Source organism: Empidonax traillii, unplaced genomic scaffold (genome assembly GCF_003031625.1).
Source record: "Empidonax traillii isolate 1590-97213 ecotype Southwest subspecies unplaced genomic scaffold, ASM303162v1 scaffold312:size2399984, whole genome shotgun sequence".
NCBI classification, from domain to species: domain Eukaryota; kingdom Metazoa; phylum Chordata; class Aves; order Passeriformes; family Tyrannidae; genus Empidonax; species Empidonax traillii.
Genome location: NW_020955505.1, coordinates 1,057,148 through 1,075,002, shown reverse-complemented (window position 1 = coordinate 1,075,002; position 17,855 = coordinate 1,057,148). Strand labels below are relative to the sequence as shown.

Here is a 17,855-nt window from a genome sequence, read left to right as displayed (position 1 = left end):
GGAGAAAAGACAGCATATCTTTTGAAATCTCCCTCTTAAATTTGCAGGATGCTGACACCTTTGGTTGCTGTTGTCAGTGGAGTTACAGCATGGGAGGGTAGATTTTCTGCACAGAACTGAGTATGAGGTTTGCTCAAAACTGAGTGGCCTTTCACAGCCTGGCATTGGTGTTTATACTCCAGAAGAGCAGAAATAAATATGTTGGTGAGTAATTATCTCAAGAACAAATAAATGACAGCTACCCACCCCCATATGAACTTGTCTGTTGCTAAAGAGAAAATTAATTCTTTCTGATGAACTTCCTTTAGAAAGAGATGACAATAAAACCCAAATAGAATCCTATCTTAAAACCCTGATTAGTTATAGAAACTAGCTTTAAACAGCATGAGGACTCATTTGAAGGAGGAACCATAGAGCCAGTAGCCCTGTCTCTATATTCTCAAGTGTTAATAACTGTCCATTTGTGCCTACTAAAACTTACATTCCATTTTCCCATTAAAGCTCAGTACAGCATATCTCAGTGGAAGTGTACCTTTAAGTAAGACTCAAACAATTGTTAACATTTATAATCATCTTATCTTTGTTACCAAGAAATTAAAAGAGCAATCAAAGTTGTTCGTCAGTGTGTTAGAGGAAAACAATTGTAAAAGAAGATATTGTTTAAAACACTGAAGGAGGGAAGAAATGAGAAACAGAGCACATTTCATACAACAAAGGCTAACACAGAAAAGGTATTAAAGTCTGAGCTCTGGCTCATGAAAATACGGAGGGGAACATTAACAGCATGCATAAATGTTCTGACTTGGGTGTTTTAATAAGCAGTGTGTTGTTATGATGATACGATACCCATCTTAACACTGAGAGATAAAACAGGAGTAGCAACAAGATATCAACACCATTTCCACTAGAGAAGAGCTAAAACATTACTCTTTGTCTTAGTTTCCCAGTGCATTAGGTAGTAACACCGTACTCTTCAGAAGACTGACAGTAAAGGCTTCTCTTACGTAAGGCATATTTTCTTAATGAAAAAAACAAATCTTAGGTAAGTTTCAGTATAATATCATGGCTACAAAAAATAAGGCTAGGATTATTTTGACACTGAATAGAGTCATGGCTGTTGTTTAGTGCTGTGGTTGATGTGAAAGTGTTAACAATCGGTGAAGAAGCACAAGAAAATGTCTAGTAAAGCATGAAGGCAAAATGCAAAAGTAAGCACAGTACAATCCCCAGATTTCTTTCTGGAAGAAATTATGCTGTGAATGCAATAATATCTCACACAAAATCATGTTCCATATGTTCTTTTTGACAAAATGTATCTCCATCTCCACAGGCTGCAAAGGAATAGAATGGCAACATGCATTCATGGTCGTGCAGTTAGAAGACAAAGCTCTCCTGGACGTGCACCAACTCAAACTAAATTTAATGGAACAATAGACTGTTAAAATTTTTTATAACAGAATTTGCCACTAATGATAAAAACATTAGTTATCTAATTATATTTAAGGGGGAAATATAACTTGTGTGTCCATACAATATTGCATGAAAGATGATTAAAGTTCTTTGCAGCTTCATCATCAAGTTTTTGCACTGCTTAGTCAGGCACAGTAGGATTGCTGGGCCTGGCAGTCACATGCGATATTGAAGCTGCTCCACCTGTGTCCTGGGTGCTCTCTCACTGACAGAAGCTAGACAAAAAAATAAGCTGGTTTGACTTCAATCATTTCCAAAAAGTAAGTCCTTGCAGGCTTGTCTGAACACACTCCTGTGCAGTGTGCTCTAGGACAATCCTGTTTGAGCAGGGAAGTCGGACCAGATGACCCACTGTGGTCCCTTCCAATCTTACCCATTCCGTGATTCTGTGATTCTGTGAATCAGAAACTGAGAAGTGATTGTAGATGTGATGTGAGGGGTGAGCAGTCATTATCTGGGAATGAAAATTCTCTTGAGCTGAAAATGTAAAATCAGTTTATTTCTAGATCAAAAAAAAGAGCATTGTTTATGCTCTGGGGATCTGTGACTACGACCTTTGAGATAATGTGCCTTCTCCCTTCCTTCCCCAGGTCACAAAGTGGTACCTGACCTCAGCCTGCCATTTCATACCTCGTGAAGAGGAAAACTAAACCAGTTAACTTTGCATCAGCAAATTTCATGCTACACCTCTTGCTACCTGTGCTCTCCCCAGCAGGTACCAAGGTGCAAAACCATCGTAAGTAGCATCCTCTGAGCAAGGAACAAATTATTTTGTCGCCACAACTAGTCTCAGCCAGCACAGATCTTCTGACTGCCCTGACCCGTGCTGGTGAGCCTGCAGCGCTGTGCATCCCATTGTGCGCCCACCTCTGATTGCAACGGAGATACATTCTTGTAAACTTAAATTTGCATTGCCTGAGACCCGGAAAAGAGACTTGCCGGCGGTCTGTTAGCCACAAGAGGGAGTCCGTATTACTGGGAAGTAGAAGACGAAGTCATTTGAGGTCAAATTGTTTCTTCAGACTAAACTGCCTTTGGCATTTATTCAGCCAAAACTATAATAAGTACCAATGGCCATGGCTGACGAGTATGGAATTTTTGCAAGACTAGTGAATACAGAACTTCCAGCTTCAGTTAATACTGAAGAAAAGGTAGGACTACCGAGTGGGGACAAACTATTGTTTTGGAGCCAATATTTTCCAGGGAAGCCAAAAAAGAAATACTGTTCTTTTCTGTAAGTATCTAGGTGTCTGACGCTGTGTGCAGGGAACAACCCCCCTAAAGCCTGCTGCTCTACCATCCCCATTTTTTCCTAAAAAGGGGGCTAATATTGAAAGTGCATTATGGAAGCATTTGGTATTCCTTTCCTCTTTCTCATGAACTTTGGCACGGCAACAGTTTTGCGCAGGAAGACTGAGGAAACTGTACGTGTACAAATGATAAGAGTGATCCAGTCAGCTGCAGAAATAAACCTGAGGATTGTACTGCCCTCAGCCAGTTAAACAAAATTGTTACTGGCAGATGCTGTATATAGTACAGTGAGCAAGTTCAGTGCACTGCCTCAATGTTTTGATGGATTTGAAGAAAAAGTAAATCAACAGGACAAAACCTGATTGCTTGAGGCGTTTGCAAAACCTGACTGCAGACAGCAACAGCCTTTCAGTGGCCACACTGGGCTTGGGTTCAGCCCACAGTTTGCATGGGAAAAGAGAAGAGCATGACCAGAGCGAGCTGACTGTGCATGGTGTGTGGGGCTCCAGCAAGATGAGGGAGAGAACAAGGAAGTATCCTCAAGGATTAAAGAGCCGTGATAGTGAAGGTGTGCACTATCATGTCCGAGGCCTTCTCACATGATTTACAGCACACACTTGCAAAAGGGGGATGTAAACTTGTGATTTCTGTTAAATCCATCTGTGACAGCTAGAAACAGTAAAAAGTCCATATTCATATGTCAACAATCCCATTTTTTTTCAAAACATGCCAGGTATTCCAGTTTGAGATACGGCAGTCCAAAATGTAGTAAATATCACAATAACTGCTGCAGTGAGTAGATTTAATGTTCAGAAGATATCATCAAATGGGGAACTCAGTGGCTCTCATATTAAAAAAAAAAAAAAAAAGTAAAAATATGAGGAACTGTCCACAAGTTCAGTAAAAGCAGAGCTTTTAAACAAATGCACATGTTGGTGTAAGATTAAAAGAGCAAGAACAGAACACAAATAAATTTATGAGGAAGTGAGAAAATTTCTAACCAAAGCAGCGGGGTTCCCACGGTGGGAGTAGTGGCAACAAGAGTTCTAGCAGAGTACAGGACACAGCTCAGCTCATAAGCCTGCTCATGTTTCTGCAGTTCCCTGTTCCTACTCCTTTTCTTTAAGTGCACCACAGATCTCACACAACACAAGATCCAAGGCCTACATTAATGATGAAAGAGTGCAGGATGAAAGATTTGGGGCTCTCTGATGTGTCTTAAAGGCACCCATGTCATTATCAGAAGTGCCAGGCACAGAAGTGACTGGTTACATGACAAACTGCACTGAGCTCAGTGGGATCAGAAACGAGGAATCTCAGGTTGGATTCCCAGAAAAGAACCTACATTTAATTGTTCAGGAAACCTCTTGAACATTTTAGATGTACATAAACAAGCATATTATTCTTTTTTCTGTGCTCTATGTCTCGGATAAATTTGCCTCTTCAATAAAATAAAACAAAAAAGGGTCCTACTATACAGAAGTCATTTAATCTGAAAGAAAGTGAGCTCATAGTCATGAAGCTATTAAACACTGCTGGATTATGAATAGCACAAAATATTATGCCTTGTAATAACAACCTTTTTAGAAAACTTACAATCACGTATTTGTGATATTTTTTAAAGTGTTCTTAAATAACTGCTTAAACAAATCATTTTCAGTGATATTTGTGGTCCAGAATCAGACTGCGTCGTCAGTGAAAACATATTCACACAAAAGTGGTTTCTACATCTTCAGCACTCCAATTTTAATGAAACAAGCATATGTAATAAAGGCTCTTAGGCTTCAAAACAATCTCAGATTTGAGTGTATACTTATTTAATAAATTAATGTATGCTTTTAGAAACATGCATATGATTTTACAAAAGCTTCAGAAGCTTTTTAATTTTATTTGTAGAAGAATCCTCCTTCCCTTCATTAAAGCCACTTAGGTATTTAATGTAAAGCATGAGCTTAAGTCTCTGCATGCTCAGGTCATGATTTTCCACGTAATCATTTCCCCTCAAATGCTGCAAATCAGCTTTTTCATACAGCACAGGATATCCAAACCAAAAGAAACCCAAATGCAAGCAAACTACAAACAACTTTGTTCTCATTATCTCAATGCCATGAAAACAAAAGGTGGCAATTGCCTTTTTTAGGACAAATGCCAGGATGGTTTTGTCACCTGGCCAAGGTGTGGGGCAGCCCCACGGCGCTCAGCCCAGAGTGCAGGAAAAGTCTGTCAGTGTGTCAGTGCAGACACAAAATAGGGAAGATGGTGCCACAGAAGTGATGGGTGGTTCTCTACCGAGAAACCTTGGCTGCTCTGGATTCCTTCCTGAGGGTCTAGGTGTTCCCTGTATCTTCCAGGAGGCCCAGGGCATTTCTTATCTCATACTCTGCCTTCCTCTGCAGGAAAGGGATCAGAAAGTCAATTCTCAGCCCTAATACATTATTGCAGACCTGGACCTAGGGAATCTTTTCTGTAGCAGAGGAGCAGTGGGCTGCTTGGGATGTTACACTGCCTGCTGCAATGGCCTGAGCAAGGACCAACCACTGGAGCAAGGTTTTGCCCGGACTGCTGAGCTGGTACTGTGATCCACCTCTATTTCTCCATGCAAGCTGTCTGCGTCTCATGCTTATCGCAAAGTCTTATTCACATGCTAAAAACACGCCAAGATACTTCACAATGCTAAAAACACACCAAGATACTTCACAATGCTTTTCTGACATCTTTGCCTCTCCTGTAAATGTGTGTTGAACCTTCTCCTTTCCTTCCCCTTGTGTAGTTTTGGTTACACGAGTGCAGTGTCGCATTACAAGATTTTTGGCAGATCAGCTTTACAGCAAATTGCTTCACCTCCACGTACACCTGTTAGAATCCAGCTTTTATTTTAGCTTTAGGGAAGTTGCAAAAACCATTTATGATTATGTTTTGACCTAGGATTAGTGTTACTTATATTGGCTCCGCAGGTAGTTTCCTTAGAAAGCCACTAGTAGGGCACCGATGGTTCCTGTCTGGAGATTTTTCTACAAAACAGGGGTCTTGTTCCTCTGATTTCTCTCTGCCACTGCACACCCGGTGGAAACGGCCGAGTGCAGGTGAGACACAGCTCCTTTCTGTTCACCTGACACCTGAGGCACGACTGAGACCGCTACTCACCCCAGCTCCGGGTACTGCTCCATGATGTAGTTGTAGCATCTTCCCACGATGACTTCTTGCAGGTTCCTCGTGGTCCCTCTGTCTTTCCACTTGAGCATTTTGGGGCTGTCCTGGTGTTTCCCGTGGGTCAGGAGAGAGGCCAGTACGACGGCGAGGACGAGGGCGGCCAGCAGGACCACGATGCCCACCAGGAGCACGGTGCGCTGCCGCGTCCGGGCAGAGCCCTGCTGGAACGGCATCGCTGAGGGGCGGCGGCAGCTGCTCCCGCCGCCGAGGGACAGCGGCTTCTGCGGGCACCCCGCCCCGGGCCGGCCCCGGCGGCAGCCCAGGAGGCCGGGCTGACCCCCGCCCGCCCCGGGTCACCGCCCGGGGAGGGCTCGTCTGCCCGCGGGGTCCGGCGGAGCCCGGCCGGGGGTGCGGGGGGCGCTCGGTGCGGCCGCTCCCGTCCCGCCACCCCCGCCCCTCCGGACTCCGCCGTGCCGATGGTTTCAAGAGCCAAACGAGGGCTTTTGGGGCAGGAAGGTGAGAGCCTGCCCGCTGTTTGCCCTCTGTTGCTCACTTTGCCGTGACCTCCCTGGGTTACGCTTCGGGAAGTTACCAGCGAAAACGCGCACAATGAACCCCAGGAAATTATTCGTAAAGCTCCCGGAATCCTTGTTCAAATAACGATCCCTTTGCAGCGACGTGGTCTGGCTGATGTGTGAGTAAAAGATGAATTCAAGCCACCCCAAGTTTGTTTGTTCTGAATTTATTTGTTTGCAAATGACAGGTGTTGAATCTAACTTCACTGAAGGCAAGAAGGCAATTACCAACTTTGCAGTAGCCATAGAAACATAGTTCATCGGCACACAATGGGCTATTTTACTTCTCTGTCTTGCCCATAGGCTCGAATTAGTTGTCAAATTAATTCTAAGACAAGTGTGTAAATTGTGGGTGTTTGAGGCTACGTGAAATGATCTAAGGAAGTATTAAGTGTTCTCTGCAAGTTCCTTACTGTCCTCTCCAAATAGGGTGATTCTATTTCCTCAATCAAAAAACCAACACAAAATAAGACTCAAATCTCAAAATCTAAACAAAATATGGAGTGTCAGAATGTTGACTATGAATCATTAATAACTTTTTCATTATTGCTTACCAAGCATCTGTCTTTAACAGACTGTAAAAAAAGGCTTTTGTGACACATCTCAGTCAGGCCTGAGAAGTTCTGAAAGAACTGAGAAATGCTGTGCTCTAACCAAAGCTTGCACTGGCAAGTGGTCTGCTAAGCACAGGGTATGAATTTTTCTGATCCTGTTTTCCCAGAAATCATGCAAACTTTGCATAACTGAAACCTCTGTTTTGAAGTGGCATACCAAGCTGTCAGACCAGAAGTGGTCAGCCAGTTACAGCAGTGTCATCTCTTCATAAGAGAAATAACAACTGTTCTCTCTTTATGACACTGCTTGTTGCAGGAAGATCTGTAGGAGACAGGTCAGAAAGAATTAGCTCATAAAGGAAGTTTTTCCCCATATTCCTTACAGTAAGCACGTGGGTTTTACCTTGGCAGGTTTGGTTGATTTTTCTTTATTTGTTCCTGGTTTTCATCATCCTGTAAATATGAACATAAGGTATTCACAGCTGAACTTTGCAGTACTTTCGTATATACAAGAGAGGTTCTTGAATTTAGTTTATTTTTCAATTTATTTTTTTTAAGTGTTTTTGACTTGTGTTTTTTAGTTTCATTATCTAAGCAAATACCGTGTTGGGAAAATCAGCTAGTTAACCTGGGCAGTTTATGCAGTAGCGCTGCAATCTCTTTGTGCTCTGGGTATTGAACATCTATAGCTTCAGTAAGTCTAGGAGTCACTTCTAGAGTGGAACAGTGGAATAATTTATTTAAAAGTTTAAAACTTTTAAACCCCGCTAGTTTTCAGTAGCCTGATTCGTGCAAACTTTTTTTCTTCTCATTGATTCACCAAGAATTAATAACTAAATAAGGTGAGTGTGGACTCACTGGCTCTGGAAGGTGTCCTCACTGCTGATTTGGTAACACCTCGAACTACATAAGGAGTGTCAAAGACAAGTAAATGTCAAGCCTCCTTTCAGCAATCCTTGGCAGCCTAATCAAGATGAATAAATAGGACAAGCAGACTTGAGCAAGCAGCAGAAATGACAGTAAAAACACAGACTCCCAGTGCTTCAGAAGATGGTATAGTTTCCCAATATGAATGTGAGCCTGAAATCACTCCTTGCAAACTTTCTGGCCCTAGAGTATTTCCCCGAGAGGCGTAATTAAGATTTTTTTGCCTCAGCAAAGAATAGATGAAAGAGTATTCCCTGAATGGGATGTGAAGAAAGAACAGAAGAAAAAGTGAAATGAGGCATGATGAAGGGAGGTGAAAAGCAGTGTTTTTGCAAGGGTCTTGCATCCCCTTAGGTCCGTGGAGTGAGCTGGATTTCACTTTTTCCGAAGCAGACGACCTTAAGCTGTCTGACTTTATTCCACAGGAATTTAATACTGTAAACAGGACCCTATGGAAGCCCAAATTTAGGATTTCCCCTCCAATTGCAGTAAAGGGCTCATGGATCTGTATTCCTCTTGAACTGTTTTGCTAGTGCTTATTTTTGCATTTTATAAGGAAAATCACAGTTTTTGAAAGTCCTATATCTCATAAACTGATAGCCAGGTTTTGGAGTCCTCTAAGCTGTGTGAATTTCTAAGATAACAAATCTAAACGAATCTTACCAAGGTGTGTACACTTTTTTTTACACTAAATCTTTGCTTGAGATGATTAGAAAGTGGGTATAAAAGATCAGAAAACAGAAATACTTCAGGAACTTAATTGCCATCTTCTTCTTTTACACCATGTATTGCAGCAGGAACCTTGAAAAGAATGGGCCTGTATTACATACAATTTATCAGACAGCAGAGGAGTATTGTAAGAGAAAAGCAGCAAGCTCCCACTGCTACCTGCAAGGTCTCTGAATGGTATTTTTGAGGCAACTAGGAATAACATATTATCCACCAGCTATTCCCAAGGTCTGATCACTCAAAAGTTTGATTTATCCTTTTCTCTTTTTTACTGTCAAATGTAGGTAGTTCTGGCACCCAAAGTATGGCTGAGGACAGAAAAAATCCTTCATGGTAGAAATTGCTGGTAAAAGGTGGTTTGCAGCTGGTGGGACTAATCTTTTCAAAACAACCACAATACTCACAGTGCCACTAAACACTCCCAGTCTTGTGGACACCTGTAATTACTGGCTGTCACTTCTAACCAGAACTTACGAATGAGAGAATTTGAACTGAAAAGAGCAGAAGCTGTTATAATAATTAAAGAAATTATATCTTTCCTGGCTTTTCTTGGAATAGCAGTGACTTCTCATCAGTGACAGTCATCTTCTCATTGCTTCCTAATTTCACAGGGCAAATGCTGTCGTAACATTTAGAGAAGGTTTGAGATGAACACTGAAAAAAAAGGGATAAATAAGGGATAAGGAAACCAGCTAGCACAAAGTGACAGCTGTGAAGAGTGTGCCATTTCTAACCACACACACCAGCTCCTGTGAAAAAAGCCTTTTTAACTCACTGTATGGGCATCCAGTTCAGCTCTCCTTTTTTTCGCCTCCTCTGCAGGCACTGCAAAAATGTAAATTTTCCTGGTGAGCTGTGCTCTGAGCTCAGTGCATGAGCATCTGCAAGATATAGGAGTCATTCAGCTTGTAAGTTTTTCTGTTTTCCTGGTGGCAGCTCCCACTGCACCTAACCTAGAGCTACAGGTCGACAGACACTGACAGACAATGGTGCCTTAACTTTGAACCTGCACTAGTGACCGTCTAAAGGACATGAAAAACGTCCCACTTGTGTCTTCTGCAGATCTATATCTGCTGCTGTGAACACAGGCTGCATTATATCCTGTTTACCAGATGAGTTTCCTGGAGATGGTCTGAGCACCACCATTCCCTTCCCGACCCCAGACCTTTTCTTGCTCATCACCTAGTTCACTGTAGCCAGTTGTCTTCTTCAGCGTGGTGGTGTTGTCTTGATCACTTTATTGTTACACTTACAACTCTTCAGACCTCTGAGATTTCAGTTCTGAACTCTTCTTCTTGTTATGCTGAAAAATTGTAGAGAAATTAGTTATGCAGCAGTCATCAAAACAAAGAATGCTTTCTATGTATGTGTGGGCATTTACACTGAGTCATTGCTGCTGCGTTTTGTGTGAGGGGGCTCCTGAACTATTTTGTTGGAAAAATCAATAATTTCTTAATTGCTGCCTGCCTCTGAGTCACTAATGGTCACTTCTGAACATGCTAATACACTCATGTTTAAGCACCCAGGACTTTTCAGTACAAGCAGAAACACCATTAGATCTTAGGCATCCTTACATTTAAGAATTATTGGATAGACAGTGGTGAAACTACTTTCTCAAGCCCACATACCTATGTTATTCATAAATGTGACTTTGCACTCTCTGGGTGTTCTGAATATAGCCACTTTATTCTTATTTCTACTGTAAGTGAGGATATCATGATCAGGAGAGGTAGGGGAATGGACCATTGCCATTACCTGCTGTTGTACTTGCTATCACTTGGGTAGGAGATATACCGTGTCTCATCACTGTTATCACTGTGTCTAGTTGTGGATGTATGCACATTGCTCCATGCTGACGGCACATTTTGGGGTTAACCCCCCTTACAGCATGTCGGTTCGAAACTGCAAAGTCACCTAGGCTGCTTCAAGCACAAGTTCTCTGTAGAGTGCTACAGGCAAGAGCAGACCCACCTGGCCTGTTAGGTTAATGGTTGGACTCAATGGTCTCAGAGGTCTTTTCCAACCTAAATGATTCTGTGATTCTACGACCCCAGGGCAAAAGGTTCGAGCTGCCAGATCTGGGGTGCAGGAAATCATCCTGGAAAATGGCACTGATGAGTCATTATTTGTAGTTTACCCACTACAGGCTGCTGGGGCTTTCCATCTCTTTCATCTGTATCACTTGTAAGCAGCCTGCTTTTCCACGTGGAAGTGAATTCACTTTGTTTCAGCAACCCCGTTGCTGAGGGGTTTGGGTGGGGAGAGTGCTAGATCAGCCCATGCTGACAAGCACAATGCCTGTCTCCTCTCAATAATGCAGCCTGCCCTCTCAACTGGAAAGTACTATTATTTTCCTATGCATTCTCATACAAGGAGAGTGTGGGAGGACCAAATGTCACCACTGTGCCTCGTAGCTTTTGTCGGTGACCTTTTTACTACCCTACATGCACATCTCTGGCTATATGTGGTGAGACTGCTTCTTACCTCAAGACCTGTACAGGAAGTGGAGCATTATATAAGAAAGAAATAATGATATCTATCAAATATGATAGTGTTTCTGCTTTCTGTGTAAATAATGTGGAGATATACACATATAAAGAGCTTAATGCTGGACTGCACCCCAAGGCTGATGCGCCAGTTATGAATTATAGAGCCAGAAAGAGCCAGCATGGCAGCATATGACAAAGTAACATCTAAAATGAGAAGTCTTTATTCAAGACAAAACCTGCCCGTATTTCCAGAGGCTCATGTCAGTCTCGCTCCCCCATCCCTTTTGCCTGCTGCTTCTCTCACAAAATACTTGTGCACTGCTGAAGGGCAGTGTGGGGGATGACATAAGGCCCCAGCACAAAGCTGTTTCATTCCTGTATGAGTCACTGGATGGTCTGGTCCGTCCGTTTATCTGCAAATGGGAATAAGCTTAGACAGGCATGGGACAGGGCCCAGCAGACCTGCTTGAGTTGCTCTGGGAGATCCCCCCTCCATGCTCTCAGCTTCTTTTGACATCTTCTGCAGGTCTCTGCCTCAGCCCCACTTTTTCACTTTGTATTTATAAAGGGCAGATCAGTCCAGTGCTCTCGTGCTTGTCTTTCAGTGACCTGTTACAGTAGAGAAGTGGTGCTTCACTGTGTTTTATTGGGGATGAATTGATCCAGTAGCAGTTTTATCAAAACTAAGGACTCAGGGAGCCATTTGTGACTGCATGACTGTGGCTTCCCCAGAGACGTCGTGGTGTGACCCCAGGAGCCACTGAACATCAAAGAAGGTCAAGAGAGCAAGTTGATTCAAGGACAGTCTTAAAGCAGAAGAGTAGCCAATCCCAAAGGGTAGGAAGTTGAAGCTGTGGCAGGAGGCCAGCTTGGCCAAATCAGAAATTCTTGACTGAGTTTAAATGCTGGAAGAAAGAGTAAGGGGAGAGCAAAGCAGGGATGGGTTGGCTGTCTGGAAGGGATGTAGAAGTATTGCCCAGACTGTTAAGTTATGTGGTAAAGCTTATCTGCACACCCACAAAGGAGCTCAGAGACACAATGACAGGATGGGGAAATCAAATAATATCCTGCCCGGGATATATTGTGGGATGCAGGAGAAAAGCAGTTCATGATCACAGAAAACATATTAAAGGACATTTTGGAGGGGAAGCAAAGGTGGGACAAGAGCAAGCTTAGGTAATTTCTGAGGAACAAGAGTGGTAAAATAGAGGGGTAAGGGAATAAAAGGGGCGACTGCACGTGAATAGTTGGCAGGTCAGTTTGCTTGGCTGGCCATGCTCTGTGCCTGACCAGGGCAGTCTGTCCTGACTTTTTCAATTCCTTCCCAGCTCTTCCCTGGGTGATGGCTTTCAATTCTCTGCATGCATGTGTGTGTACAGGGGTGTGGGTGCAGACCATGGGTTGGAGGGTCCGTGCCCCCGGTGCTGGTGGCTGGAGTGAGCGTGGGTGTGTAGTGATTGTGTGAGTGCTAGGGGAGACCAAGCTGGAGGAGCCAGTGAGCAGGTGACATGAGTTGGGAGCAAGGGGAGTAAATGGGTCTCTAAGGACCAGCTCTGGATGTGAGCTGGGTGCCTCTAAAGTCAGGAGCTGTGGGACCAGGGATGTCCTAGCTGGCTCTGTGCGTGTGACAGACATGCAGAAAAGGAATTAAGAAAGCCAAACCTGAACCAAAGTTAAAATTATTGAGGTGTGGAAGGGCACCAAGAAGGGCTTCAACAGGTACATGCAAAGCAGGACAAACACCAAGGAAAAGATGGAGCCGCTGCTGAATGGTGTAAGTAGCTCTGTCTCAAAGAACAGTGATAAAGCAGAGGTGATTCAAAAACTTCACATGCTCTTCGTTGGCAAGGTCTGTTCTCCGGTCTCCCAGGGTCTTTGTGCCTACAACACCCAGGTAGGAGTTTTGGGGAGCAAATTACTACCCGTAGTAGAGAAAGATTGAGTTATGGACCACTGAAGCACGCTGGTTGAATACAAGTCTCTGTGTCCAGATCAGATACATCTGAGGGTAATAAGGACAAGTGACTTACATCACTGCAAAGCTACTCTTGTCTTTGAGAGATGGCTCAACCTATATAATTCTCTGAAGCTATAATTTTGTGATAATGATTTGCAGAATGCTTTTTAATGAGTAACTAATGGAACTAAAGAACTTTATCAGACAGGTCCCGAAAGATACTGGGTTTTTACAGAATTGAAGACAGATGGAAATCTAGCTAATCTTTCCTTGAAGACAATGGCTGAAGTAAACTACATATAAGAGCAAATCTCCAGGTAGCCTAAGGTAGACTGTGAATCCAACATGCTGTGGAATATTATTTGTGCTGCCTAAATTAGAATTTTTAATTTCCTTGATAAAACATGTTACCCCTCAGGTTTTAAAATAAATGTACTCAGTATGACTGATTGCTAAAACTCTATAGACAGCTAAAGATGTTATAAAAATAAAGTTGCCTTTCCAGTTATGCATTAGCATTATGGAATGAAAAAAGAGGACAGTACTATGTATGACAGGCCCTTCTAGAGAGAAAACATTTAGTCATTGTCATTCTTGGAATACTCAGTGTCACTGAATGGTGTGGGGACGTCTGTAGGTTATTTGGTCCCACCACCAAATCATTGCTCAAATCCTGGCTAACTTCAAGATTAGATTAGGTTGCCCAAGATTTTCTTCAGCAGAGTCTTGGAAACCTCTATGGATGAAGAAACCAGAACCTCTCTGGGAAGCCACTCTCATGGTGCCTTTTTTTTTTTTTAATGTTTAGGCAGAATTTCACTTGCTTCACTTTTTGACCATTGCCCCTAGTCTTTTCACTGTGCATTCCTGAAAAAGAGTATGGCTTCATCTTCTTGACAATGCCCTCTAGACAGTAGAAGAAACTATCCCTTCTGGATAACTTTCTGGATACCCTTTTGGGAGATTTGTTGCTATAGCACACAGAAGTGTCTCATGGAGACCTGTGGTGTTCAAGCTTTTACAACAAGGTTTCTGACACTCATCCACTAGTCATATCAGAAAGACGTTATGAAATGTTTCCTCTTGGACTAGTATTTTTGAAAGCAATAGATGAGATTAAGGGAAGCTGGGGTAAAGAGTTACAACATGGCTGTGTCCAAATCAATTACTTTTTCTGTGGGTTTTTTTCCCCAGAATTACTTCCATTAGGGATTTGGTAAAGCTGAAAAAGTTGTGGACTCCTCAGTTCCCCTGAGTCCTTGAGTCCTAGAGCACAATCTCTCTCTCACCTTACTTTATCCTTCCAAATGTCCTTACTTTCAAATGGGAGATCACAACTGGAGAACAAAAGGAAGCAAAGTGTCTTTTCCTCTCTTCAAGCACTCTGTTTTAGCATAGAGGGGAAATCTTTTATCAGTAAGTGCTACATTTTCCTGATCAGTAAATTAACTTACAAAATATTTCTGATTTATTTGTCTTTGTATGGATCATTATTTCTATTTGCCTATTTTCCCATGAAGTTCTTCTTTAAGCAATGATTCAGGGATGTTTTGAAAGGCTTTTTGCTTTGTATGTACGTATAAATAAATCAATGTCTCCTTCTCTCTCTCTATATATATATGTTAATTTTTCTTAAAACCTTTCTAAACAGGAAGCTCCTGTCAAACATCCCGTAGAAAACTAGCTCCAATCTTTTATATGCCATTGTTTCACACCAGGCTATGGAGACAGCATAAGGGATGAGAGCTTTTCAAGACCCACACCAGAACCTTAATATCCTTGAATTAATGACTTGCTTTTTCCATCAGTGTTGCACTCTGCTGAAATGTCACTGGAATCACTAGATTTTAAGCTGCTTCTTTCTAGATTATTTCAGTAGGATAAAGTAACTGGTAATATACACTGACAAGAGCACAGATGTACCCTGAGCATTCTTAGAAGTTGTGACATCCATCCTTCAGCTCAGATGTTTTAAACTGTTCAGCAGTTTTGACTGCCTTACAAATTAATAACAATGCGATTGGATGTGCACTTAAAGCTCATGTCCAGGGAAGGGGGGTTTGGGAACAGCTATTCCTCCATCATTCTCCATACAGAAATGCACAGTCTAGTTCTTGTCTGTCTGATCAGCACTTGCTTCTCTGCTTGTTGCTGTGCGAGCTCACTTGTAGCCAGCTGGAGCCACGACAGCACTGACGGTGCTGTTCAGTGTGAGACAGGGTAACAGACACCAATTACTGATTTTTTCTTTGTTTATTGTAAACAAAGATCCCAAAAGGTCCAAAACATTCTCCCTCTTTAGAACAAGCATCTTCCTCCCATTTCCGTGCTTGTTTCCCTTGAGTGTCAGTCCATCTGCTCCTTCCCCTTTGCTTGGAAAGTCTGGCACTTCTACAGGTGCATCCTAAGCTTTGCTGTCCCTGAAGAATTTCCTGCTGGCACCAGTGCTGCTTTTTGAATTTTTCACTTCCAAATTTCTTTTTTTTTTTAATCCAAACTGGTGGGTTCATAACAAAACAAAGACATAACTGAGGTTTGTGCATTGATTTTTTCATGGAACAAGGCGACGTGCCAATTGATCCCCTACATACAAAAACACTGCTGGTGGGGAGGGAGATGGAGTGGGGACACAATCTGTGGAATAGCTCCAGAACAGCTTGGGGAAACAGATTGCTTCATTCTTCTGTATGACCTTCACCACTTCTTGCTATGCCTTTCTGTTTAGACATGTCAGGAAATTATGTCCTAGGCAAACTAAATAAAAACACATTCAAAAACACATTTACAAACACACTGTTTAAAGCACTGCTCTGCAGAGTGGGAGACCCGTGTTTAATGAATCATGCATTCAGTATGAATCAGGCTATGAAAGCATTTTTTACCAGAGATATATGTAATTTATAAAAACTGGAACAGCTATGAGAAATGAGAGCTATACCAAAGCTACATCCTGTCAGTGGGGGATCTTACCGTGATTTCTGATGAGGCTGATGCACTTTTCTTGTGTAAAACGTTTTTCAAAGTTTAGTTTTAGTGCAGAGAAAAAGCAACTGCAGTAACCTCACCAACTTTCATGAAACTGAGTGCTTGTTTCCTGGCCAGGACTAATTACCATGCTGCTCACACATTCTGAAGAAAAATACCCATCAAGCTCCTATCCACTGAGGCGGCCAAGGAAACAAAGTTGATACAGAAGTATGGTCTCTGACTCCCAGAGTGTGAAAATAGCACAATTATTCCTGAAAGAAGTATACAGGGTAGATATGCCACTTGGAAAGGATCCATGTGACGGTTCAAAGGTCAAAAAAATAAGAAACTTGACAAAGAACCTTCCTGGTTGACAATAATGTAAAATATGCCTTCGTATACATGTGTATAAATATTTGTCTGGGATTTGATGCTGTGGCTTCCAAGTTTATTGCTTATGCTTATTGTCCTTAACTACTTTTCATGTCATGTATACCACATGTTTTGCTTGTCATCACTCTTTTTTCATGTTATTACAGCAGCTCTTTTTTTTTTATTTAACCCCATGCTAATGGGCAGCAGTGACAGAAAGTTCTGGGTGAAAACCCAGAGCGTACATTCTGCTTTGTGGAAATACCAGATCGGGATTCTTTGGTACCTTTTCTCAAGGCAAAGGGAAAAGTAAGAATGAAGCACAACACAGGCCAGCATGTGCTACAGTTAGGATTTGATATCACAGGACTAAAATTTCGATGGTAATTCTTATTTCTGCTCATTTGCTTCTTTGCTTGCTGCTCTTCAAAATGGCACAGTGGGACTGAGGAGTTTTCCCGTATCCATACCTTGATACAGTGTATGATATAGAATACCAGAATGCAGAATATAATTTTTTAACGCAGAATATAATTTTTTTAGCTCTGCTTTCTTGACTTTACCTGTCACAAATGGGGGTCGGGGGGGAGAGGTCTTCCTGCAGTTTGGTGGTCCAGCATTTGCCAAAGTCTTGATTTATAATTCTCTTTTCTGCCTACAATACTTATATTCCTTGTTAATTATTTATCCAAGCAGTCATGCCTCATGTCAAACTATATTAGGTGTAACCACTAAGAGATGTCCAAGCAAACAGTTGCTGGATTAAAAAAATGCTATTTCTTTGTTAAGTATTGTAATTAAGGGTATAACTCAAGGTACTCCAAACATCCTAGAGGAGTTTTGGAGGATCATCTCTGTCTGCACTTAGGGAACTTACCACACTTACTGCTTACAGAGCCCAGAGGTATTCCTAGTCAAACAGTCACAAGTAAAGGACTACTTACTTCACTTCACTGCCTGCTACTGAAAGGAAATGTGTACTTTAATTTCCTCCTTCAATTTCTTCCTATTGAACTTCCAACATCATAATTTTCACATATTCTGCTAAATTAACAAAGTAACTCATCCAAACTGAGATCAGGTTCACCTTTGCTGGAGCTGCAGAGAAAGGGAGAAGGTGGGTGAGGAAGGGCTGCCCAGGCAGCGAGGACACCCTGGCACGGTGTGAGGGTACATTTGTGCCACTCTACCAGGCTCCAATTTCCTGCACCTCTCTCCCTGCCAGCCTGCACTGGAACTGCACTGCTGCAGTAAGGGCATGAGGGTCTCCTCCGAGCTTGCCCTCATAATTTGTAGGAAACTGTAGGAAATCAGATGCCTGCACGTTATAAACAAAATTTGGCAGACTATATTCTTCGCCTCTTACATAAAATGGCAAGCAAGTAAATTTAGACTGGGCAGAAGCTGGAATTAG

At 42.3% G+C, this 17,855-nt stretch overlaps 1 protein-coding gene across 1 annotated transcript in view; it reads right to left on the bottom strand.

Moving 5' to 3' along the window:
• The window catches only part of LOC114061141 (ADP-ribosyl cyclase/cyclic ADP-ribose hydrolase 1-like), a 26,827-nt gene extending 20,692 nt beyond the window's left edge, over window positions 1-6,135 (bottom strand). The window contains exon 1 of the mRNA XM_027891254.1: window positions 5,866-6,135. Within this exon, the coding sequence (XP_027747055.1) occupies window positions 5,866-6,104 (239 nt within the window). The 5' untranslated portion in view covers window positions 6,105-6,135. The remainder of the gene's footprint in view (window positions 1-5,865) is intronic.
• Window positions 6,136-17,855: the final 11,720 nt, after the last annotated feature.